Below are 23,925 nucleotides of genomic sequence, written 5' to 3'. Positions count from 1 at the left end.
AGGGTAGCCCTCAGGCTGCAGACCCATGGAGAAGCCGGCCTTGTTGCAGTTCACATCTGAAGGCCTTCTAGAAGCTTCCTTTTTGCTTGGAGAGGGCAGTCAGTTTTGCTTTAGTCAGTCCTTCAACTGACTGCATGAGGTCCATCTATATTAGAGCAGACGATCTGCTTTATTCAAAATCTGATTTTTTAAAAATGTTATTTATTTATATTTTATGTATGAGTGCTTTGCATGTACACCTGCACACCAGAAGAGGGCATCAGATTCTATTACAGATGGTTGTGAGCCACCATGTGCTTGCAGGGAATTGAACTCAGGACCTCTCAAAGAGCAGCCAGTGTTCTTAACTCTTGAGCTATCTCTAGCCCCTCAAAATCCGATTTAATTGTTATCTTTTCTTCAAAAACACCTTCTTAGAATGGTCTTGACTAGTGTTTGATGAACTAGTCCTTGGCTCTGCTGAGTTGACATGTAAAATAGCTTTCACTCAGAATTCTGCTTGAGATGCCTGCCCTGTCATTCCCGCTCCTGTTTCCCATGATCCTTTCTCACTCTGGTCAATACTCCTTGTTTTCTGCTCACTAACTACACTGGGAAGACGGAGAGAGCTGAGTGTGGTGGTACACAGTTATAATCTCTAAAGTGAAGAGACAAATAAGGGGGCTGGAGAGATGGCTCAGTGGTTAAGAGCCCTGGCTGCTCTTCCAGAGGTCCTGAGTTCAATTCCCAGCAACCACATGGTGACTCACAATCACTTCTATTGAATCCGATGCCCTCTTCTGCAGATAGGGCATGCATACATAAAATAAATAAATCTTAAAAAATAAAAAAGAGACATATAAGGAGCCAAGGACAGCCCACATTAATGACTCCACCAAAGTCCAACTTGGCAAACCAGTGGGTGTATTGGGGTTACTTACTGGAGTGTCAATGAAGAATAACTTGTTAATTTGTTGGTACATAGCTTGCCTAGGATGTGCAAGAACTTGGATTTAATCCTTAGCACTGGGGGTAGGGATGGAAATAATAAATAATTGTTTTTATGTAACCGTTTTCTTACATTTATGGGTTTTATTGTTTCCTGGATATGATATTAATAGATGCTTACAATGGTTCACTCAGTAACCAGTCTTCAGAAATGAACTGATCACAGGTTCATCAATATCAAAAAGACAAAAACAAAACAAAACAAACAAAAAAAAACCCAAACAAACCAAAAAACACCTAAGCAATGCCCCGAGGAGAAGCCAGCAGGCAGAAGGTCCTTCACTGCCTTGCTGTTCCACCTGCTCGTAGGCCACACTACTCCACAGTGAGCATCCTCACAGAGATAAACAACATCAGAAAAACCTGGGTTGGTGAATATGTGTGTATGTGACCTTTATCAGTGGTCACGTGTGTTGCAACCGTGGGTGATGGGGTTTTGGATTAGTGTCATAGTATTTTGAGACAGGGTGTCACTTGGTATCCCTGGCTGGCTTGGAATAACTGTGCAGACCAGGCTGGCCTTGAACTCACAGAGAGCTAGCCTGCCTCTGCCTTTTGAGTCTAGAATAATAAAGGTGTGCATCAATGTCATCTCTTGTAATAGAACTGAAGCATTTGGCTGCAGAAATTCTGTCTGTTCTGCCATACACTCAACATTTTGAACAGTATTTGTGTAGTACACAAATACTGAATCAGAGAGGTGATCTGGTTGCCAAAAAAAAACAACAGAAAAACAAGAAGAAAAGAAAAAAGAAAGACAAAACTGGAGGGAGGAAGATATTGTAGAGGAGGGACTGAGAAAGAAGAAAAAAGAAAAGGTAAAGAAGGCGGGAAAAATCAGTGTGGTAGAGCCAGCTCCAGGCCCCAGTTTCTGGGAGGTGGAGTAGGGGAAAAGTGTTCTGCTATGCACCTCCGCCGCAGCAGGGGGCGCTGCGGCACTCAGCGAGCTTTGTGGGCGTGGCGCGAGGGGGCGTGGCCACAGCCAAGCGAGGCAGGAGTAGAGAGGCTGAGGCAAGGTTCCGCCACTCCAGGTGAGTGTCGCCGACTGCGCCTTCCAGTGAGGTCCTCCCGGCCCCTCCGTGACACTCCTCTGCTGGGGTGCTGGGAGGCAGAATCTGGGCCTCGGAGGCTGGGCGCCACCTGGCTCCTGCAGGCCTCAGTTTCCCCTGCGGTGAGTGGGGGATGGGCTGGCTGCTTGGGCCGGCTCCTGGTTCCCGCCTGGCGGCCGGGTTCCTCCAGTGCAGCCTGGCGACTGGACCCAACCCAGACGTGAATCTAGAAGGTCAACTGTGGGACCTTGGGCAAGTCACGTCCCCTCTGCCTGGTTTCTCAGGGCTGAAATAGGCTGGATGGGGCCGAGGGGATGGTGCAGCGGGTCTAGGCGCCTGACGATGGTCTGACTTCCACACCACTGCTGTGGCACGTGAGCACACCTCTATCCCAATAAGTAAATGTAAGAAAAAGAAAAAAAAAGATAGCTTTGAAATAGGCAGCGTGCACCCTGCCTGCTATTCTGATGATGGTTTTTAAGAGACCGGTATAGGTTCAGAGCACACCAAACCACTGTTTCTTCCTGTTACAGCCCTGTAGTTGTGCTCCTATGGTGATGTAATTATCTTTTGGACTGCCTGATGGTTGTATTTGGTTGTTTTTGTTGTGTTGGGATGGAATCCGGGACTTTCTGCGATACAGGGTGTGCCACATTCTCAGTATACTGGTCTGTGAATTCCTCCCCAGTAAAGGAGGGCGGGGTAGAAATCGCTTTCCTCACATCTTTTAGCTTGGCGGCGTTGAATGAGTGGGAAGTCTGAGGCTTAGTTTTGGCCTGCTTGGGGGTCAGCGGTTAATTATGAGGTTCCTGCTCTGTCTGAAAGAAGCATTTTAATAATTAGAATGTTTGATGAGCATGCTGGTACAGGCCTTTAATCCTACAGGGGCAGGCAGATCTTCCGAGTTCAAGGCCAGCGTGGTGTACTTTGGGAGTTCCAGGACAGCCAGGGCTACGGAGTGAGACCTTGTCTCAAGAAAGAAGGGAGGAAAATAACACGATTGGGCCTTGTTTTAAGGCATGGTGCCCGGGAGGGCCTTTGAGCCTAGAAAGTGCCTTGCAGCAGCAGCCCTTCCTTCTCTGGCGCCCAACTCCCGCTCTTAGCTGTTTTGATCTGTTTTCTGGCTCTGACGGTGGAAGCGAAGGCTTTGCTGAGTCAGCACCTTCTGCCCCGGCTTCCCGGCAGCCCGCAGTTCAGTGCTGATTTCCATGCTGCCCTCTGTTGACCATGTGCGGGAATCTGCTGCTTCTAAGAGGTCTCATTTTGCCAGTTCTGGGGACAGTGAACCGGCTGGTGGGGTGACCCCGTTTCCAGATTTTTTTTTTTTTTTTTGTAGAAAGATGTTTCTTTTTTTTCCCACATATATAATCGGACAGCTACAGTATTTTTCTTTTTTACTTCTAAAGAATTGTGAAGAAGAGCGTTACTATTTTGTCTATTGAATTTTTTTCTTTTGTTTTTCGAGACAGTGTTTCTCTGTGTAGTTTTGGTGCCTGTCCGGATCTGGCTCTGTAGACCAGACTGGTCTTGAACTCACAGAGATCCGCCTGGCTCTGCCTCCCGAGTGCTGGGATTAAAGGCGCGTGCCACCACTGTCCTCCCCCCTCACATTTATTTATTTGGTATGTATATGTGTGGGCTCATGAGTGTGTGGATGTCAGAGGTTTTCTCCTTTCATCATAGGTGGTCTGTGATTGAATGGGAAGTCAGGGAACTCAACTTGTTAGGCCTGATAACATACGAATTTACTCTCTGAGCCAATTAAATGGCCCAAATCTTGTCTCATGAATATGTATTTTTATCTATGTTTTCAGACTAAGCTTACTAGTTGATAGAAATTGACTGGCAAAACAAAACAAAACAAAACAAACAAACAAACACAAAAAAACCAAAAAACAAACTGGCTGCCTTTGGCCCCCTTGTCTAACTTGTAAGTCTGATTTCGTTATTAATTTTTCTTGTAGTTGGCTTTTAGCATAGTGTTTTTTGAAGTTCAGTCATCTGATAGCATGTTGCCAGACTTAGTTCCTCTTTGTTGGTTTTCCTTTTTTTTTTTTTTTTTTTTTTTTTTTTTCTTGTGTTTTTTGAAATGGGATCACCTTATACTGGTTCTAACGTTGGGTCTCAAGTAAGTCTCACACTGTAGCCAGCTGGGGTTTCGGATGTACACTGTCATGCCCAATCTTTTTATGTATGTATGTATGTATTTCAATGCATTCACAAGTTCATGGGCATCTAAATTGCTTAGTTTCTAGCTATCACGACTAATGTTGCTTATGAACATTCTTGGACCTGTGTTTCATTTCTCTTGGAAAAGTAAGAGTGGAATTATTAGGTCATACGGTAAAGTTATGTTTGCCTTTTTGAGGACATGCCACACCACTTTCTGAAGCTTTAGTACCATTCTATATTCCTGCCAGGAATCAATCTATGAGGCTCCTGAATGCTTTGCATTCTCATCAGTACTTTTGGGGCTGGATGTAGCACCCAGGGCCTTGTGCATTCTTAGGACATTGACCTACACTGCCCACCCTACTACCTATCATCTTCCTTACAGCTGTCTTAGCAGGAGTGAAGTAGTATGCTATTGTTGGGTTTTGGTTTGTTTCTCTTATGGATTGTTGTTCCGAGTTAGTATTAAAGTCTCAGTTGAAATTGTCTCTATCATGTTGGTCTTGGGACATATCTAACTGATGTGGGAGGGCCCAGCCTTTTGTGGGCAGCTCCATTCCCTGGGCAGGTGTCTAGGCTGTATAGAGAGCTGGCTGAGTATGAGCCTGTGAGTGAGCCAGCAAGTGCTGGTCTGCGTGTTCCTGCTTTTTAAGTTCCTGCCCTGACTTCCCTCGGTGATGGAGTATATGATCTGGAAGTGTAAGCCAAATACACCCTTTCCTCCTAAGTTGTTGTTGGTCAGCAACAGACTGAAACTAGACAATTGGTTTTTATTGTGGTTAAAAACACTTAGAATTTGCTGCCTTAGCTATTCCCTCCATCTAACCTCTAACCCCGCCACCATCTTCAGCTGCATATCTCAGTGTCAAGTGTATTCACATTGTCGTGAAACAGATCTAACTGCAAGGCTTTTTATCTTGCCAGAGTGAAATGTATTAACTATTAACCAACTTCCCATTTTTCCCCGTTAGCTTCTGCTAGGCACCATTCTGCTCTGTTTTCATGATTTAATCTAGGTATTTCCTAAATGTGGAACACAGTAATGTTTATATCCCTTTGTCCTTCGGATGTCTTTATGGCTTGTCCATGTTGCAGTATGTGTCAGAATTTCTTCCTTAAGGCTGAGTAATACTCTTGGGTTTTCTTTTGCTGTACTATAGAAAGTGTTCGGCCACTGACGCCACTGAGACATATACTGAGTGAGCTTTGTCTTTTTTAAAACTTTGGTTTTTTTCCCTTCCTTTTTTTTTTTTTTTTTTGGTTTTTCAAGACAGGGTTTCTCTGTGTAGCTTTGCGCCTGTCCTGGAACTTACTCTGTAGCCCAGGCTGGCCTCAAACTCACAGAGATCCGCCTGGCTCTGCCTCCCGAGTGCTGGGATTAATGGTGTGCACCACCACTGCCCGGCTCCCCTTTCTTAAAATTGAAAATTTCCAGGTGGTGGTGGCACATGTCTTTTTAATCCCAGCACTCAAGAGGCAGAGGCAAGAGGCAGAGGCCAGCTTGGTTTACAGAGTGAGTTCCAGGATAGCAAGGGCTACAAAGAGAAACCCTGTCTTGAAAAAACAAAAACAAACAAATTGAAAATAAATTTTTTCATGCAGTATATTGTATGGTCTCCCTTCCCCCAACTCCTCCTAGATCCTCCCCACCTCCATGCCCTCTCCCAAATCCACACCCTTTCCTTCTCTCATTAGAAAACAGGCATCTAAATAATAATAATAATAATAATAATAATAATAATAATAATAAATAATAATAATAGATAAAATAAAAGCCAACAAAATAGAACAGGACAAAAACAAAACAAGCAAACAAAAAAAGGAAAAACACCAAAGAAAAGCACAAGAAGCACAGACAGACAGACATTGCACACACAAAAATGCCATAAAAACACAACATTGGAAATCATAATACATAAGCACAAGACCTGTAAGGTAAAACAAACTAAAAGCCCAGACAAAGCATTTTGTGACAGAAAACCTCTTCAAACATTGAGCTCATTTTGTGTTGGCTGTCTACTGTAGGGCATGGGGCCCAACCAGTGAGACCCGTTGGAGAAAACTAACTTTTCCTTTGCAGGCTGTCATCGCTTGGAGATAGCGTCTGCATTAGGAATGGGGGCTTGTGCTCAGTGGTTAGGAATGCTTGATGCTCTTGCAGAGGACACGAGTTCAGTTTCCAGCAGCCACATCCAGAGGCTCACAGCCACCTGTGACTCCTGCCCTAGGGTCATCTGGTACTTCTGGCCTCTGTGGGTACCCACATCCATGTGTGTATACCCACACAGACTTAGACACAAATACGTAATTCAAAATAATAACATCATTAAAAGGCTTATTTAATAACATCATTAAAAGGCTTATTTAAAAATTTTATATTTTAGCCAGGTGGTTGTGGCGCACGCCTTTAATCCCAGCACTTGGGAGGCAGAGGCAGGTGGATCTCTGTGAGTTTGAGGCCAGCCTGGTCTCCAAAGCGAGTTCCAGGAAAGGCACAAAGCTACATAGAGAAACCCTGTCTCGAAAAAACAAAAAACAACAACAACAACAACAAAATTTTATATTTTTATTGTATGAATGTTTTGCCTGCATGTATGGCTGTTTGCCCACCATGTGTGTGCCTGGTCCCTGAAGAGGCCAGAAGAGGGTATCAGATCTCGTGGAACAGGAGTTAAAGGCTGTTGTGAGCCACTGTATGGGTGCTGGGAATCCAGTCTGGGTCCTCTGCAAGAGCAGCCAGTACTCTTAACTGCTGAGCCACCTCTCCAGCTACCCCCCATTAAAAGATTTTAACGTGCCATAGGAAGAAAAAGGTACTATATTCTGTAGTGCAGACACTTGAAAGTGTGCTGAGTAGAAGAAGCCAGACATAAGAGAAGAGGTCATGCTCTTGGATTTCCTTATGTGAAATGTTCAGAATAGACAACTCCTCAAGACAGACTAGTTTTAGTTACTGGGGGCTGAGAAGAGGGGAACGTAGAGCTGGCCATTGCATTTCTTTTTATGGTGGTCACACAACTGCGAATGTCCAAAAAAGACCACCATAAAGTTCACCTGTTGCCCATTCTGAGGATTGAACTCAGGGCTTTCTCTCATGTTGGGTAAACACTCTACCACTAGGTAGCACCAAGGAGCTCCCAGTCTTCCAAGTGCTGGGCTTCCAGTTGTGTGTATTGTGAGTATCAGTCTCTAGCATGAAAAGAAATAAACCAAGGTAACATGAAGTATATTTTAATAGAAAGGGTTCCTTAGTGTTTTTTCTTATTACCAAGCTTTATTGTTTCTACCTTTTAGTCTTAGACATTTCATCATCTCTTAGGACGCTTGTTAGTAAATCAGTTGATTAAGGGGAAAAAATCCTTGCTGGCCCTAAATAACAGGTGTTTTATGGTGCTTTGGTGACATGGCTTTTCTCTGTCACCTTTGTCCAGCAGCATGTGGCACTGAGGGAGAAGACTCAGCAAAGGAAGCCCAAATCAGTGAAATAAAGTTCAGGTTTTCTTAGGTCTTTTGGGGTGTTGAGCATTAAACCTGGACCTTGTGATGCTAGGCAAGTGTTCCACCAGTGAGCTGCACCCCCAGTTTTAAAAATTATCCATCGCCACTGTGGTTGTTAGCTTATACTTCCTCTGTCCTGTTCTGCAATCTCATTTTGACATTTTTCTTTTCTCTTGCACAGAAATGGAATTCATAAAGTGTCTCTGGGATGTAATTGTTAGTTCTTTGTTGTGTGTGCTTTGAATTGACAGTTGCAGGGTGGGAGTGTGGGCTGGAAACAGGCATTGCTGCTGGTATTAATGTTGTGAAAAATGATCTTCTGATTTAATTGTTGAAATATCTTTTCAGGACTTAAGATGTTTTCATTGATCAGGCACCATTTAGGACATAGAAGACCTTCAGTAGCGAAAAGGTAAAGCGAAATATTTTTTGCATGTGTCTTGTGTCTTTTAATGCACTCTGGGGTAAAAATATCAAAATTGGATGAAGCCAGAAGTGCAGGTATCAAGATTTAATTTTGACAATTATTTCTGATTTCACTTAATTTTTAGTCCATATAATTAAAAAATGACATCCTTTTCATTTTCTGGCTGCAAAAGCAATACACAGTTTGTTTTGTTTTTAAATAAACTATTTTGGAATAATTACATACTCAAAAGAAGCTGCTATCAAGTTTTTGTATTTTTTTTCTTCTCTGCTTTTAGAGATTTAAAATAATTAATCGTGTCTATTTGTGTGTCTTTGTGCATGTGTGTGGATGCCTGTGGAGGCCAGAGGCAACGCATCCCCTGGAATCCACTGGGAGCCACCTGACATGGGTGCGAGAACTGAACTCAGGTCCTCTGGAAGAGCACGCTGTGCTTTTGACCATCTCTCCAGCCCCTTCTCTGTTGTTTTAACAGTTTATCCACATATATTAATTGCATAGAAAACAGGTGTCCTTGTGACATTCCATACATCTGTGTAATAGACTTGGGTCACACTTACCACCCCCTTATCCTGTGTTATCCTCTCTGTTCCATCCCCCAACTCCCTTATTATTCTTTATTAGTCTCAATCTACTTTTGTGCACCCCCCCCCCAAATTTGACATGAGAGAGAAAACTTATAATCACGTCTTTCTGAGGCTGGTTTATCGAGACGATCTCCAGTCTCATCTGCTTTCCTGAAATGACGTTCCCTTTTTCTTGGTGTGTGTTGGGTGTGTAGTTGTGCATGCAAGCCTGAGTGTGTCATTCTCAGGAACCATCTGTCTTGTGTGTTGAGATAGAGTCTCTCACTGGCCTAAAGCATCACCGCTAGGGTAGCTAGCTGGCCAGCAAGCCCTACCTGTTTTTACGTCTTCAGTGCTAGGTTTACAGGTAGGGACCACTATACACACGCATCTCCATCCACCTCCTATTAATTCTGTTCATCAAACTTAGATCCTCCCACCATGGCAAGCCCTTCCCTACTGAGCTGTCTCCACTGCTGTGGTGGCTAATTTTGGTTGTTCATGACATACCTGGGAGGAAGGAGTCAGATTGGCCTGTGGGCATGTCTGTGGCTGTTTTCTTGATTGCCAAATGCCAGAGGAGGTCCTGATCCACTGGGGGTGGTGCTATTCCTATGCAGGTGGGCCTAGGCTGTATAAGAAAGCCAGCTGAGCCTGGCGGTGGTGGCGCACGCCTTTAATCCCAGCACTCAGGAGAGGCAGGTGGATCTCTGTGAGTTCGAGGCCAGCCTGGTCTACAGAGCAAGATCCAGGACAGGACCAAAACTACAAAACTACACAGAGAAACCCTGTCTCAAAAAAAAAAAAAAAAAAAAAAAAAAAAAGAAAAAAGAAAAAAGAAAAAAAGAAAAAGAAAGCCAGCTGAATAGGCTGAATAGAAGCAGGAAAAGTGAGTCAGTAAGCAATGTTCCCCGTAGTCTGCCTTTGCTCTGCCTCCAAGTTCGAGCCTCCAGAGCTTGCTTGGCTTCTCTTGGTGACACACTCTGATGTTGACATATAAACCAAATAAATCCTTCTCTCTCCCAAGTTGCTTTTAGTCAGTGTTTTATCATAGCAGTTGGAAGTTAGGACACCAGCCCTCCATTTTTCTCTGCTGCTGAGTAATAACCAGTATATATGTTGTGTGTACGTGTGTCTGTCTGTGTGTACACCATGTATTCTTTATCCATTCACTTGTTGATGGGTATCTTGGCTATTGTGAACAGTTTGAAGATAGATATAAGTATGCAGGGATATCTGTTGTATGCTGACTTTGATCCCTTTGGTGAATGCTGGGAGTGTGTAGCTGGATAGTATAGTATATAGTATAGTTCTTTTTTTTTTTTTTTAAAGATTTATTTATTATGTATACAGTGTTCTGCCTGCATGTATGACTGCAGGCTAGAAGAGGGCGCCAGATCTCATTACAGATGGTTGGGAGCCACCATGTGGTTGCTGGGAATTGAACTCAGGACCTCTGGAAGAGCAGACAGTGCTCTTAACCGCTGAGCCATCTCTCCAGCCCCCTAGTATAGTTCTTTTTAAGGAACCTCTATATGATTTCCATGATTGCTCTATGAGTTTATTAATAGAGCTATCGGGAGATTTGTCTTGATGACAGCCATTCTGACTACGGTGAGATCTTGTTTCTGTCTCCTGAATGCTGAGATTAAAGGCATGTACCACCACACCTAGCTCAATATGGTCTTGAAATGCATTTCATTTTCCTGATGGCTGGTTGTAACATTTTTCATGTATTTATCTGCCTTAGGAAAGTGTGTGTGTGTGTGTGTGTGTGTGTGTGTGTGTGTACGTGTGTACATGATGTGCTACCACGTGTGTAGAGGTGAGGAGAAACCTGTGAGAGTTGATTTTCTTTCCACTGTGTAGTTTCAGGCTTGGAACGGAGCTCCTCAGGCTTGGTTAACAAGCGCTTTGCTTGAGTCATCTCGCCAGCCTGTGTTTATAATGTTTGAGTTCTGGATACAGCTCTGGTCGGATGAATAGCTGACAAACCTCTCACCATAGGTTCTCTTGTTACTGTTGATGGCTTGCTTTGCTGTTCAGGGCTTTTAATTTGATGTGTTCTGTTTGCCTGTGCCTGTGCGGAAGTCTTTCCCATTTCCCCTCTAGAAGTCTCAAAGTTCAGGTCTTATATTAAGGCCTGTGATTCTAGGACAGGGTGAGAAGTAGGGATCTAGCTATCCCTCTTTAACATGTGGATATCCAGTTTGCCAGCACTGTTTGCTCAAAAGGCTATCTTTTCTCCAAAGCATGATTTTGGAACTTTTGTAAAAAATCAAGTTCCTCAGACAGATTTTCTCTCATACGTAGAACCTAGATTCAAGTTCATATGTTGTATGTATGTGTTTTATATATGTGTGTGAGTTTGTAGGAAGTGGCCTGAGAGTGGGGAGGAAGATATACTAAGGGGGGAGTCCGGGGAAAAACAGGATAATGTAACCTGAGAGCAGAACAGGAAACTGTATTGGGGGAGGGCTGTACGGGCACCTATAAGAAGGCAGGAATGAAGGAGATCGAAAATTAGAACAAAATATAATGACACATGAAAATGCCGTAATAAAACTAATTGCTTTGTATCCTACTTAAAATATTAATAAGGGCTGGGGACATGTTTCATTGGTTCAAGTGCTTGTTTCAAAACCATAGGGACCTGAGTTCAAATCCCTAGCATCCACATGAAAAACAACTTTGTTGGTTTACCTGTTGAAAGTCTTCGGTAGAGTCTTTAAGAGTCTTCTAAATAGAGGATTGGTGTTGTCTGCAAACAGGAAGAAGTTTTCTTTTGTATTTGTATTCCTTTTATTTTTTTGCCCTTTATTGAAAATAGATTATGGTTTCCTCTCCCTCTATTCTTCCCAGATCCTCCTCACCTCCCCTTCTATCCAGTTTCACTCCCCTCTGTCTCTCATTAGAAAACAGACTTCTGGGGCTGGAGAGGTGGCTCAGAGGTTAAGAACACTGGCTGTTCTTCCAGAGGTCCTGAGTTCAATTCCCAGCACTCACATGGTGGCTCACAACCATCTGTAATGAGATCTGGTGCCCTCTTCTGGCCTGCAGGGATATGTGCAGACAGAACACTGTATACATAATAAATAAATAAATCTTTAAAAAAAGAAGAAAAAGAAAACAGACTTATAATAAGATAGAACAAAAACTATTATGTTGGAATTGGACAAAGACAAACAAACAGAAGGAAAAGAGCCTAAGAAAAGGCACAAGAGTCAGAGACCCACTCATTTACAGTCAGGAATCTCATAAGAACACTAAACTGGAAGCCATAATATATACGCAGAGGACCTGGTGCAGACCCGTGCATGCCCTGGTGCAGACCCGTGCGTGCATGCCTGAGTGTGCTTCCTCAGTCTCCGTGAGTGCATGTGAGCTTTGCCCATGTCGATTTAGCGGGCCTTGTTCTCCTGGTGTCCTTCATCCTGTCCTGCTCTTATACTCTTTCTGCCTCCTCTTTCTAGGGGTTCCCTGAATTCTGAGAGGAGGGATTTGATGCAGACATCCCATTTAGGACTGAGTATTCCACGGTCTCTCATTCTGTATAGTGTCTGGCTGTGGGTCTCTGTGTTTGTTTCTATTCGCTGCAGGAGGAATCCTCTCTGATGATGGCTGAGCAAGGCACTGACCTTTAAGTATAGCAGAATGTCATTGGAGTCATTTTATTGCTATTTTTTTTTTTTTCTTTTTAGACCCAAAGTATTTGATTTTACCCTAGGTCCCTGGTCTATGTAGTGTTTGGTTCTTGATCACCCAAGCAATGTTGGGTATGGGCTCTATCTTGTGGAGTGGTTCTTAAGTCAAATTAGATAGTGGTTGGTTACTCCCACAAGTTTTGTGCCACCATTGCAGTAGTGTGTCTTGCAAGTAGGACACCATTGTAGATCAAAGGGTTTATGGCTGGCTTGGTATTTACGTTTTTCTTTTGGTAGAGTGCAGAGTACCTTCCTGTATCAAAGACACTAGAATGTAGGCATTGGACTCCTTTTGCCAACAACTCAGATATAACCCAGTCCTGGTACTGGAAGCTTCATTTGGTGACAAGAGATGTCCAGTTGGGACTCTGTCTCCCCCATTCTTTGGTGCTTTCATTTAGATCACCTTCATGTATGCATATATTTTGGAAGGCCTCTGCTGTATTTGGTTTCTATACTGCCCCTCAGATGGCCCTTAATTTTAGCTGCCTCTTCCGTATCCCCTCCCTCATCCCCCTCTTGATCCCCTTGATCTCCCATCCCAGCCTCCTCCCTATCCATCCGTATAATCATCCTATTTCCTTTCCTAATGAGATCTATCTGTATTCCCTAGTCTCTATGTCTGACTCTGTGGTCCTACGGATTGTAGCCAGGTTATTTTTGACTTAACAGCTAATATCCACATGTAAGCGGATACATACAATATTTGTCTTTCTGGATCTGGGATACCTCACTCAGGATGATTTTTTTTTTTCCTAGTTCTATCAATTTACTTGCAATTTTCATGATGTCATGTTTTTGTTTTTTGTTTTAAAAAACAACTTAAGGTGGCGGCGCACGCCTTTAATCCCAGCACTCGGGAGGCAGAGGCAGGCGGATCTCTGTGAGTTTGAGGCCAGTCTGGGCTACCAAGTGAGTTCCAGGACAGGCACCAAAGCTACACAGAGGAACCCTGTCTCGAAAAACCAAAAAACAAAACAAACAAAAAAAACCCCTTAATCTCCATTTTGTAAATATACAATACTTTCCTTATCCATTCTTTTTTTTTTTTTGGTTTTGGTTTTTCAAGACAGGATTTCTCCACGCAGTTTTGGTGCTTGTCCTGGATCTCACTTTGTAGACTAAGATGGCCTTGAACGCAGAGATTCGTCTTGCTCTGCCTCCTGAGTGCTGGAATTAAAGGCGTGCACCACTTCCCAGGTTCTTATCCATTTCTCTGTTGAGGGACATTTAGATCGTTTCTAATTTCTGGCTGTTATGAATAGAGTAACAATGAAAATAGTTGGGTAAGTGTCCCTGGTGTTAGGATGAAGCATCCTTTTGGTCTGTGTCTGTGCTGGCTAGTTTTATGTCAACTTGACACAAGCTAGAGGAAGAAGCCCCAATTGAGAAAATGCCTCCATAAGATGGAGCTGTAGGCAAGCCTATAGAGCATTTTTTTAATTAGTGATTGATGTGGGAGGGCCCAGCTCATTGTGGGTGGGGTCCAGCCTTGGGCATGTGGTCCTGGGTTCCATAAGAAAGCAGGCAGAGCAAGCTATGGAGATCAAGCCAGTAAGCAGCACCTCTCAGTGATCTCTGTATCAGTTCTTGCCTCCAGATTCCTACCCTGTTTGAGTTCCTGTCTTAATTTCTTTCAGTGATGGATTATGGATGTGGAAGCTTAAGTCAAATAGATCCTTTCCTCCTTAAATTGCTCTTGGTCTTGGTGTTCCATCATAACAATAGCAACCCAAGTACAGCTGGATCCTGAGGTAGATTGATTCTATCTTCCTGAGCAACAGACTCTGATTTCCGTAGTGGCTGTACAAGTTTGCACTCTCACCAGCAGTGGAGGAGTGTTCCCCTTGCTCCACGTCCTCGCCAGCACGAGCTGTCACTTGTGTGATTGATCTTAGCCATTCTGACTTGTGTAAGATGGAATCTCAAAAGTAGTTTTGATTTGTATTTCTCTAATAGCTAAGGATGTTGAACATTTTTCAAAGTGTTTCTCATCCAATTGATTTTCCTCTATTGAGAATTCTGTTTAGATCTACATCCCATTTTTAAGTTGGGTTATTTTTTTTTCTTGATACCTAGTTTGTTTGTTTTTTAAAGTTCTTTATATATTTTGGATAGTAGCTCTCTACTGGTCAGATGTGTAGTTGGTAAAAGTCTTTCCCCACAGGCTGCTGCTTTGTCTGAATGACACTGTCCTTTGTCGTGCAGAAGCTTCTCAGTTCCTGAGGTCCCATTTATTAATTGTAGATATTAGTGCCTGTGCTAATGATATTCTGTTCAGAAAGTTGTCTCCGTGCCAGCAAGTACAAGGCTACTCCCACTTTCTCTTCTGTCAGGCTTACTGCATCTGGTTTTATGTTGAGGTCTTTGATCCATCTGGAGTTGAGTTTTGTCCTGGGTGATAACTGGATCTCTTTGCATTCTTCTACATCTGGCATCCAGTTTGACCAGTACCTTTTGTTGAAGATGCTGTGGTTTTTCCAGTGTATATTTCTGGCTTCTTTATAAAAACAAAAAATCAGGTGTCCAGAGGTATGTGGATTTATGTCTGGGTCTTTGATTCTATTCCAATGATCAACATATCTGTTTTTGTGCCGATACCATGCTGTTTTTATTATTATAGCTCTTCAGTATAACTTGAAACGGGGATAATAGGGATAATGATAACCCCGCTCCATTCTTTTATTGTTCAGGATTGTTTTAGCTATCCAGGGTTTTTTCATAGGAAGCTACAAATTTTCCTTACAAGATCTGTGAAGAATTGTGTTGGGATTTTGATGGAAGATTGTGTTAAATTTGTAGATTGCTTTTGATACGATGGCTATTTTTTCTATATTAATTCTACCAATCCATGAGCATGAGAGATCTTTCTGTTTTCTTTTTAAGCTTTATTTATTTATTATGTATATGGTGTTCTGCCTGCATATATACCTGCATGTCAGAAGAGGGCATTAGATCTCATTGTAGATGGTTGTGAGCCACCTTGTGACTGCTGGGAATTGAATGCAGGACCTCTGGAAGAGCAACCAGTGCTTTTAAGCTCTGAGCCATCTCTCCAGCCCTGATCTTTCTATTTTCTGATATCTTTGATTAATTTCTTCAATGACTTGAGAGTGTTTTGTTTTTTGTTTCCTTCAAGATAGGGTTTCTCTGTGTAAAGGCCCTAGCTGTTCTGGAACTCACTTTGTAGACCAGGCTGGCCTCAAATTCAGTTATCTGCCTGCCTCTGCCTCCCAAGTGCTGGGATTAAAGGTGTGCGCTACCACACTCAGCTGAAGTTTTTAATCATATAAGTCTTTCACTTACTTGCTTAGAGTTACCCCAAGATTCTTTATATTATTTGAGGCTATTATGACAGGTGTTGTTTCCCTTATTTCATTCTCAATCTGTTTGTCATTTGTATATAAGAGGGCTCCTGATTTTTTTTAATAGTTCAAATTTTTCTTTTCTTTTTTATTTTTTAAATTAATTTATTTTTCTGTTATCAGCTTGATACAGTATAAATTCTTATCTTAATAGTGAAATGTTTCATTGAGCTACTGATTTTTGTTACTTAGTTTTGTATCCAGCTACTTTGCTGAAAGTATTTTTTTAGGATCACTAAATATACTGTCATATCATCTACAGATAAATATACTATAACTTCTTCCTTTCCAACTTGTATCCCCTTGATCTCCTTCAGTTGTCTTAGTGCTTTAGCTAAAACTTCAAGTACTATATTGAATAGGTAGAACAGAGAAAGTGGACAATTTTGTCTTGTTCTTTATTTTAGTGGAATTGTTTTGGGTTTCTCTCTGTTTAATTCGATGTTGGCTATGGGCTTGCTGTAAATTGCCTTTATTATGTTTAGGTATGTCTCTTGTATCCCTAATCTCCCAAGGATTTTTACCATGAAGGGCTTTTTGTCTAATGAGATGATCATGTGTTTTATTTTTCTTTCAATTTGTTTATATAGCGGACATTTATCAATTTTTGTATGATTAACCATCTCTAGGATGAAGCCTACTTGATTATGGTGGCTGAGCTTATTGATGTGTTCTTGGATTCTGTTTGCAAGTATTGTATTGAGAAATTTTACACCTATGTTTATAAGAAAAATTGATCTGTAATTCTCTTTCTTTGTTGGGCCTTTATGTGGTTTGGGTATCAGGGTAACTGTGGCCTTGTAAAATAATTGGACAGTGTTCCTTCTCTTTCTATTTTATGGAATAATTTGAAGAGTATTGGCATTAGTTCTTCCTCCAATAGTTCATCTGGTAGAGCTGAGGACTGTAGTTAACTCCCAGGCATTAACTCTTCTTTGAAAGTCTGATAGTGTTCTGCACTGAAACATTTCTTTCTGGTCCTGGGCTCTTATTTTGTTAGGAGACTTTTAATGACTGCTTCTGTTTCACTAGGGATTATAGCTCTGTTTAAATTGCTTATCTGATCTTGATTTAACTTTGGTGAGTAGTATGTATTGAGAAAATTACCCATGTCTTTTATTAGATTTTCCGATTTGGTAGAGTATAGGTTTATAAAGTATGTCTTTTTGATTCTCTGGATTTCCTCAGTGTCTGTTGTTATGTCCCATTTTTATTTCTAGTTTTGTTAATTTGTATATTTTCCCTCCACTTTTTAGGTAATTTGGATAAGCATTTGTCAGTCTTACTTTTTTTTTTTTAACCAAATTGATTTTACTGATTTTACCAAAGAACCAATTCCTTATTTTATTGATCCTTTGTGCTTTTGTTTGTTTGTTTGTTTCTATTTCATTGATTGCAGCTCTGAGTGTGATTATTTCTTAACGCCTTCTCCTTTGGGTTTGATTTCTTCTTTGTGCTCTTAGAGCAGTGGTTCTCAACCTTCCTAATGGCTTCAACTCTTCAGCACAGTTCCTCATGTTGTGCTGACTCCCAACCATAACTTTATTTCATTGCTATAGCTATAATTTTGTTACTTGTATGAATTGCGATGTAAATATCTGATATGTGACCCCAATGGGTCACAACCCCTCGGGTTGAGAACCACTGTTCTAGAGCTTTCAGGTATTGAGTTACTAGTATGAGATCTGTCTGTTTATTTTTTTTAATGTAGGCACTTAGTGCTATGAACTTGCCTATTAGAACCACCTTCCTTGAGTCTCATAAGTTTGGGGATGTTATATATTCATTTTCATTCAGTAGTGAGTTGTTGAGTTTCCATGAGTTTGGAATTCAGTTGTTGATATCCAGCTTTGATGCGTGATGGTCAGAACGGGATGCAGGGTGTTGTTTCAGTTTTCTTGTATCTGTTGAGACTTGCTTTATATCTGAGTATGTGATCAATTTTGGAGAAAGTTCCATGAAGTGTCCAGAAGGTCTATTCTTTTGTGTTTGGGTAGAATGTTCTGTAAGTACCTGTTAGGCCCATTTGGTTTATAATGTCAGTTAGCTCCAGCATTTCTCTGTTTAGTCTGTCTGGTGATGCCATCCCTGGGTTTGTGGTCCTGGGTTCTATAAGAAAACAGCATGTCATGAAGAGCAAGCCAGTAAGCAGCACCCCTTCATGCCTTGGCATCAGCTCCTGCCTCCAGGTTCCTGTCCTGTTTGAGTTTCTGTCCTGACTTCCCTGGATGATAGACTGTGATGACCCTTTTTTTCCCCAGCTTGCTTTTGTTTGCAATGTTTTGTTTATCACAAAAATAGTCACCCTAACTAGGGCAATAATTACATGATTTCTGTTTTTCCTTTCTTTCCTTCCCCCTGTACACTCCTCCTTGCTCTCTTTCAAATTTATGGCCTCCTTTTTCATTTGGTGTTATTACATGCATGTATGTAATATACATACATATTCCTAAATATAACCTGCTTGGTCTGTATGTTACTTGTATGCATGGTTTTTTTTTTTCTTTTTTTTTCCTAAGACAGGGTTTCTCTGTGTAACAGCCCTAGCTGTCCTAGAACTTGCTTTGTAGACCAGGCTGGCCTCGAACTTGTAGAAATCAACCTACCTTCACCTCTTGAATGCTGGGATTAAAGGTGTGCACCACCATTGCCTGGCTTTTGGTTTTGGTTTTTGTGTGTGTATATGTTTTTAGGCTGACCATTTGGTATTGGATAACCAATTAGTGTGCTCTTCCCTGGGAAAGATTTCTCCTGCTCTTAGGATTTCGTAGGCCTTGTGGGTTTTCCTTTGTCCACTTTGGCATGACTATTGTCCTTGTTTAGCTCATGTTTAGGCAGTCATGTTGGTGAGACTTTATGGATGTATCTTCTAACATTACTAGGAGACACAGTCTCAAAGCAAACTCCTGATCTTCTGTCTCTTACAGTTTTTCTGCAATGTTCCCTGATTGTGGGAGTTCTTCTATAGATGTCTTCATTGGGACTGGGCTTCATAGCTCTGCAGTTTGATTGGTTGTAGTTTTCTTTTGCAAAAAATTTCCTTGATGAGGGAGAGGACTGTATTTGTCTGTTGGTATAAGGATAAATACTTGGTATAGTTAGGGACAATGCTTGTTTAGTAATGTGATGGTTGTAGATCACCAAGATCCATGACTTCACTAGCCCTGGATAGCTGGCTAGATTTCCAGTCCCAGGCATGGTCTCCCTCTTGTTGAGCAGGTCTTAAAGTCCAATTAGAGAGCTGTGGGTTACTACCACAGTATGCATGCCTCTGTTGCATCTTAGGTATGTCCTGCCATGCTAGCTGTTGTGGTCCATAGGTGTCATAGCTGGATAGGACTCAGGGTCGTTTCCCTCCTTTGGTTGGGAGCTTCCGTGGCCCCTGTGCCTGAGGTGCATGGTGTTTTCAGCATAGGGACTTAGCTGTCCACCTCTGGGGGCAGCCAAGGGTGATAGCAATAGCCTATATAATTGGGAGTCTCTTGGACAACCCTGACCAACCACTCAAAAGAGGGATTCTTATGTCTGATATTGGGGTTTTTGTTAGGTGGTCCTTGGCTCTTGGAAGGAGCGTTTTCAGCCTAGATGAGAGCATTTCATTTGAAGTATATATGCGTTTTTATGTACAGACTTAGGTGTATTATATTTATTATTGTATTTTTAAGAAATAGTTAATAGCTTGATTGCTTTTGACTTTTTCAGACATCCTTACTGTTACTTTGCCCTCCCTCCTTCTGCATTTGGGTCCTCCCAGTTAGAGGCTCCTCGCTTCCCCGTTTCCCTGATCAGATCACCCTGCTATCTCCTCTATTGCTCCCCATCCCCTGCCTTGACAATAGTTCCTTTTTACTTCCCTGGTTTCTACAGTTACTCCGGGTACTCACCTGAAGAGTTAGAGCTAGGAGCGTCAGATGAGAGAGAATGTTTTGCGTTTGTCTTTCTGGGTCTGAGTTACCTCACTCAAAATGCTCTATGCTAGTTCCATCCGTTTACTTATGCAGTTCATGATTTCAGTCTTTCTTTTCCTTTTTTAAACTGCTGACTAGTATTCCATAGTGTACATATACCACGATTTGTCACTCATCCATCAGTTGAAGGACCTTTTGCTTTCCATTTCCTAGCTTGTTGTTAATAGAGCTGCAGTTAACATGGCTGAATAGCTATCTATGGAATAAGGTGAGTTTGCTGAACATAGTAGATTTGGTTGGCTCTTACTTTGTTTTAGGGCTTGAAATTCTTCTTTCCTCCTCTGCTCTCCCCCATCCCCCCTGCTCTTCCTCCTCCTCCTTTGGAGATTCCTATCAGTTTGGTAGTTTTTGCTTGTGAAGTTAGGCACATCAGTGTTTGGTACATATCTACTCATAACTTATTTTTTTTGGTGGCTTGTTCCCTTTGTTTCTGTGTAATGACTGCTGTCCCTGCTGTCCCTTCTGCCTTTGACTTGAAGTCTCCTTCAGCAGCTATGAGAATGGCTGTCCCTGGCTGCTTCCAGCTTCCGTTTCCTTGGACTGTTGTTTTCTGTCCTTCCCTCTGCATTCTGTGTGTCTTTGCCAGTGAGATGAGGTTTCTTGGAGGCAACAGACACTTGGTTCTCTTCATAACCTAGTCGCCTAGCCTGTCTTTTAATTGGAGAAGTATGATTGTATTTAGAGTTATTATTGAAAAGTGCGTAATAACTTTCCCTTTCTTTATGTTAGAGGTTTGCTCTTTACAGAGTTAATACTGTTTGATTTGTTCCCTTTTTTTGGTTTGTTTTGTTTGTTTTTTGTTTTTTCGAGACAGGATTTTTCTGTTGTAACAAAAACTGTCCTGGACCAGGGTGCCCTCAAACTCACTGCTCTCAAACTGCTGCTCTGCCTCCGAGTGCTAGGATTAAAGGCGTGCCCCACTGACCCTTTCTATATCTTATGTTTTTAGTCAGATTATTCTTTCCCAGACTCTCATGATTATATATAATTTTGTTCCTCTTCCTTGTGTAGTATTCCTCCTTTAAGCCACTTTTCAATGGTGACTTAGTGATCATAAATTAAGTTATGCTTGTTATATATTTACTTCTCTTTATTTTATTTTATTTTTTTTTTAAAGATTTATTTATTTATTTTGTATACAGTATGTATGACTACAGGTCAGAAGAGGGTAGCAGATCTCATTACAGATGGTTGTGAGCCACCATGTGGTTTCTGGGAATTGAACTCAGGACCTCTGGAAGAGCAATCAGTGCTCTTAACCTCTGAACCATCTCTCCAGCCCCTTCTCTTGATTTTAAATGATGAGTTTGCTAGACATACTAGTCTTTGTTGGCAGTTCCTTGGTTTCAGGGATTGAAATACATTGAGCAGGCTCTTCTGCTTTTGGGATTTCTGTTGAGGAGCCTATAGGTAAGGTTTCAAGTTTTCCTTTGTAAGGAGCTTTCAGTGTTCTATTCTCATTTTGTACTCTTAGTCTTCTAGAGATTGTTTTGGTAATGCTATTTGGAATACTGTCTCTGATACTTTGATGTCCATTTATTTCTCTGGAGTTGAGAATTTTTTTGTTATAATTTTACTCTGTAGACCATGTTGACCTCGAACTCAGAGATCCTCCTGCTTCTGCCTCCTGAGTGCTGGGATTAAAGGCATGAGTGACCATGCCTAGTCCCTTCTGATGTTTTGGATCCTACACTATTTTTTGACTGTTCTGGAACATATTATGTGGCCCAGGTTAGTCTTGAACTTATTAATAGTCTTCCTTCCTCTGCCTGCTGTGTGCCGGGACTGTAAGCATGAACCACCATGCCCATCTTCTGTTGGCTTTCTATGCCTTCGGTCTACATTGGTTCCCTTTTCTGCACCACAGGTTCTGCTTCATGGGTTTGATCATAAGTCATGTCCTAGAGATCTGAATGTTGTGGTCATAGTGTTCTGTCCACTTACATTTCGATCTCAATAACTCCTTAACCTTCACTCCCTGAGACTCTGTCCACCAGGTCTCTTGGTGATGTATTTGATTTATGGAACTTCTCACTTCTAAGACTTCTGAGTTGGTTTTTTGTTTTGTTTTTGTTTTTGGTTGTTGTTGTTGTTGTTACTGTTGTTTTTTTTGAGACAGAGTTTCTCTGTCCTGGAACTCCCTTTGTATACCAGGCTGGCCTTGAACTCACAAGTCTCTGTTTTCCTCTGCTGCCTGAGTGCTGGGATTAAAGGTGTACACCAACACCACCTGGTGAAATCTGTTTTTTGTGTCCTCCAGAATCATTCAGTCCATCAATCAATCAACTAATCAGTCAATCCACCCTCCCTCTATCCTTTTCTCTCTGGCTGAAGTTTTCATCTGAGTTGATGATTTCTTACCCAGGTTTGAGTTCATTTGCTTCAACTGTTTGGTGTGTTCTTTCTGTGGCTGTGATAAACCACTCTGATCAAAAGCAACCTAGGGGAGGAAGGGATTTATTTCAGCTTACATGTTACTGCCTGTCATTCAGGGAAGTCGGGCAGGAACTCAGCAGGAAACTTCAAGAGAAAACCATGGAGAAATGCTGCTTACTGACTTGCTGCCATGGTCATGCTTAGCTGGCTTTCTCATATAGCCAAGGGCACCTGCTTGTCAACTAGCAAGCCAAGAGAAACTCCCAAAGACACGCCTACACACTAGTTTGGTCTAGGGAACTCTTCAATTGACTTCTCAAATGATTATAGTGTGACATTGACAGGTAAAGCTAACTGGGACAGAGATCATTTAAAAAATATTTCATTTTAAATTGTGTGTATGTGTGTGACTTCAGATGTCCTTAGAGTCAATCAAGAGAACCTCAGGCTGGGCAGTTGGTGGTGCATACTTTTAATCTTGGCACTCAGAGGCAGGAGGATCTCTTCGGTTGGAGGACAGCCTGGGCTACAAATCGAATTAAAGGACTGCCAGGGCTACACAGAGAAACCCTGTCTTGAAAAAAACAAAAATAGGGGCTGGAGAGATGGCTCAGTGGTTAAGAACACTTGAGTACTCTTCCAGAGGTCCTGAGTTCAATTCCCAGCAACCACATAGTGCCTTGCAACCATCCATGTTGAGATCTGATGCCCTCTTCTGATGTCATGCAGACGGAACATTCATATACATAAAATACGTAAATAAATCTCAAAGGAAGAAAAAAAACCAAAAATAAATATATAAAGAGCCTCATCCCTGGAGCTGCAATAACAAGCTGTTGTAAGCTGCCCAAGGTGAGTGCTGGGAACTGGGGTCCTCTGCAAGAGCAGCATATGCTCTTAACCACTGAGCCATCTCTCTAGCCTCATTGATTTGTTTTTAAAGTCCCCCCCCCCCATTTTATTCTTATATTATGTGTATGGGTGTTTTGCCTGCATGTGTTCTCTATATCATGTGTGCGCAGTGCCCATGGAGGCCAGAAGAGGGCATCTGATTCTCTGGAATTGGAGTTACAGACAGCTATGAACTGCCTTGTGGGTGCTGGAATTTGAACCTTGGTCTTCTGGAAGGGCACCCACTGCTCTCAACTGCTGAGCCATGTCTCTAGTGCCTCTCCTTAAAAAATTATGTATTTGTGTGTGTGTGTGTGTGTGTGTGTGTGTGTGTGTGTGTGTGTGTGTGTGTATGTGTGTGAGAGAGAGAGCTTGTGTGCATGTGCTTTCCTGCCTGAGTGTATGTATGTGTACTACCTGTGTGCAGGAGCCCAAGGATGTCAGAAGAGGCATCAGATCTGGTACTGAGTCATGGGTATTGTGAGCTGCCATGGAGGTGCTAGGAACTGAACCCAGGTCCTCTGCAATAGCAGCAAGTGCTCTTAACTGCTGAATTATCTCTCTAGCCCAAGTTCTCTTAATTCCCCCCCACACACACACACACATACACACTCAAACACACTTGTTGTGTTTCTTTGGAGAACTCTTAGCAGTACATAACTTATTTGTATATTCTACCATTGAAGACATTGTGCTGCTTCCTCTTAGCTGTTGTGAATGATGTCATCATGAACATTGTGTTCAAGTATCTCAAGATCCTGTTTTGAGTGCTTCTGGATATATATCCAGAAGTGAGATTGCTAGATTATACACTAGTTCTATTAAGTAATTTAGAAGCAAGGTTGCACAGGACTGGAGAATTGGCTCAGTGATTAAGAGCACTTCATGTTCTTCCAGAGGGCCTGAATTTGGTTTCCAGAAC

At 42.0% G+C, this 23,925-nt stretch overlaps 1 protein-coding gene across 1 annotated transcript in view; it reads left to right on the top strand.

Annotated features, from left to right (window-relative positions):
- LOC118584713 (nuclear receptor coactivator 5-like) overlaps positions 1-23,925 on the top strand; it is an 87,226-nt gene that overhangs the window by 19,980 nt on the left and 43,321 nt on the right. The window contains exon 2 of the mRNA XM_036188959.1: positions 8,055-8,118. Within this exon, the coding sequence (XP_036044852.1) occupies positions 8,055-8,118 (64 nt within the window). The remainder of the gene's footprint in view (positions 1-8,054; positions 8,119-23,925) is intronic.

This window comes from Onychomys torridus, chromosome 5 (genome assembly GCF_903995425.1).
Source record: "Onychomys torridus chromosome 5, mOncTor1.1, whole genome shotgun sequence".
Classification (NCBI taxonomy): domain Eukaryota; kingdom Metazoa; phylum Chordata; class Mammalia; order Rodentia; family Cricetidae; genus Onychomys; species Onychomys torridus.
Note: the sequence above shows the minus strand (reverse complement) of the source record. Positions and strands in the feature narration are given on the sequence as shown.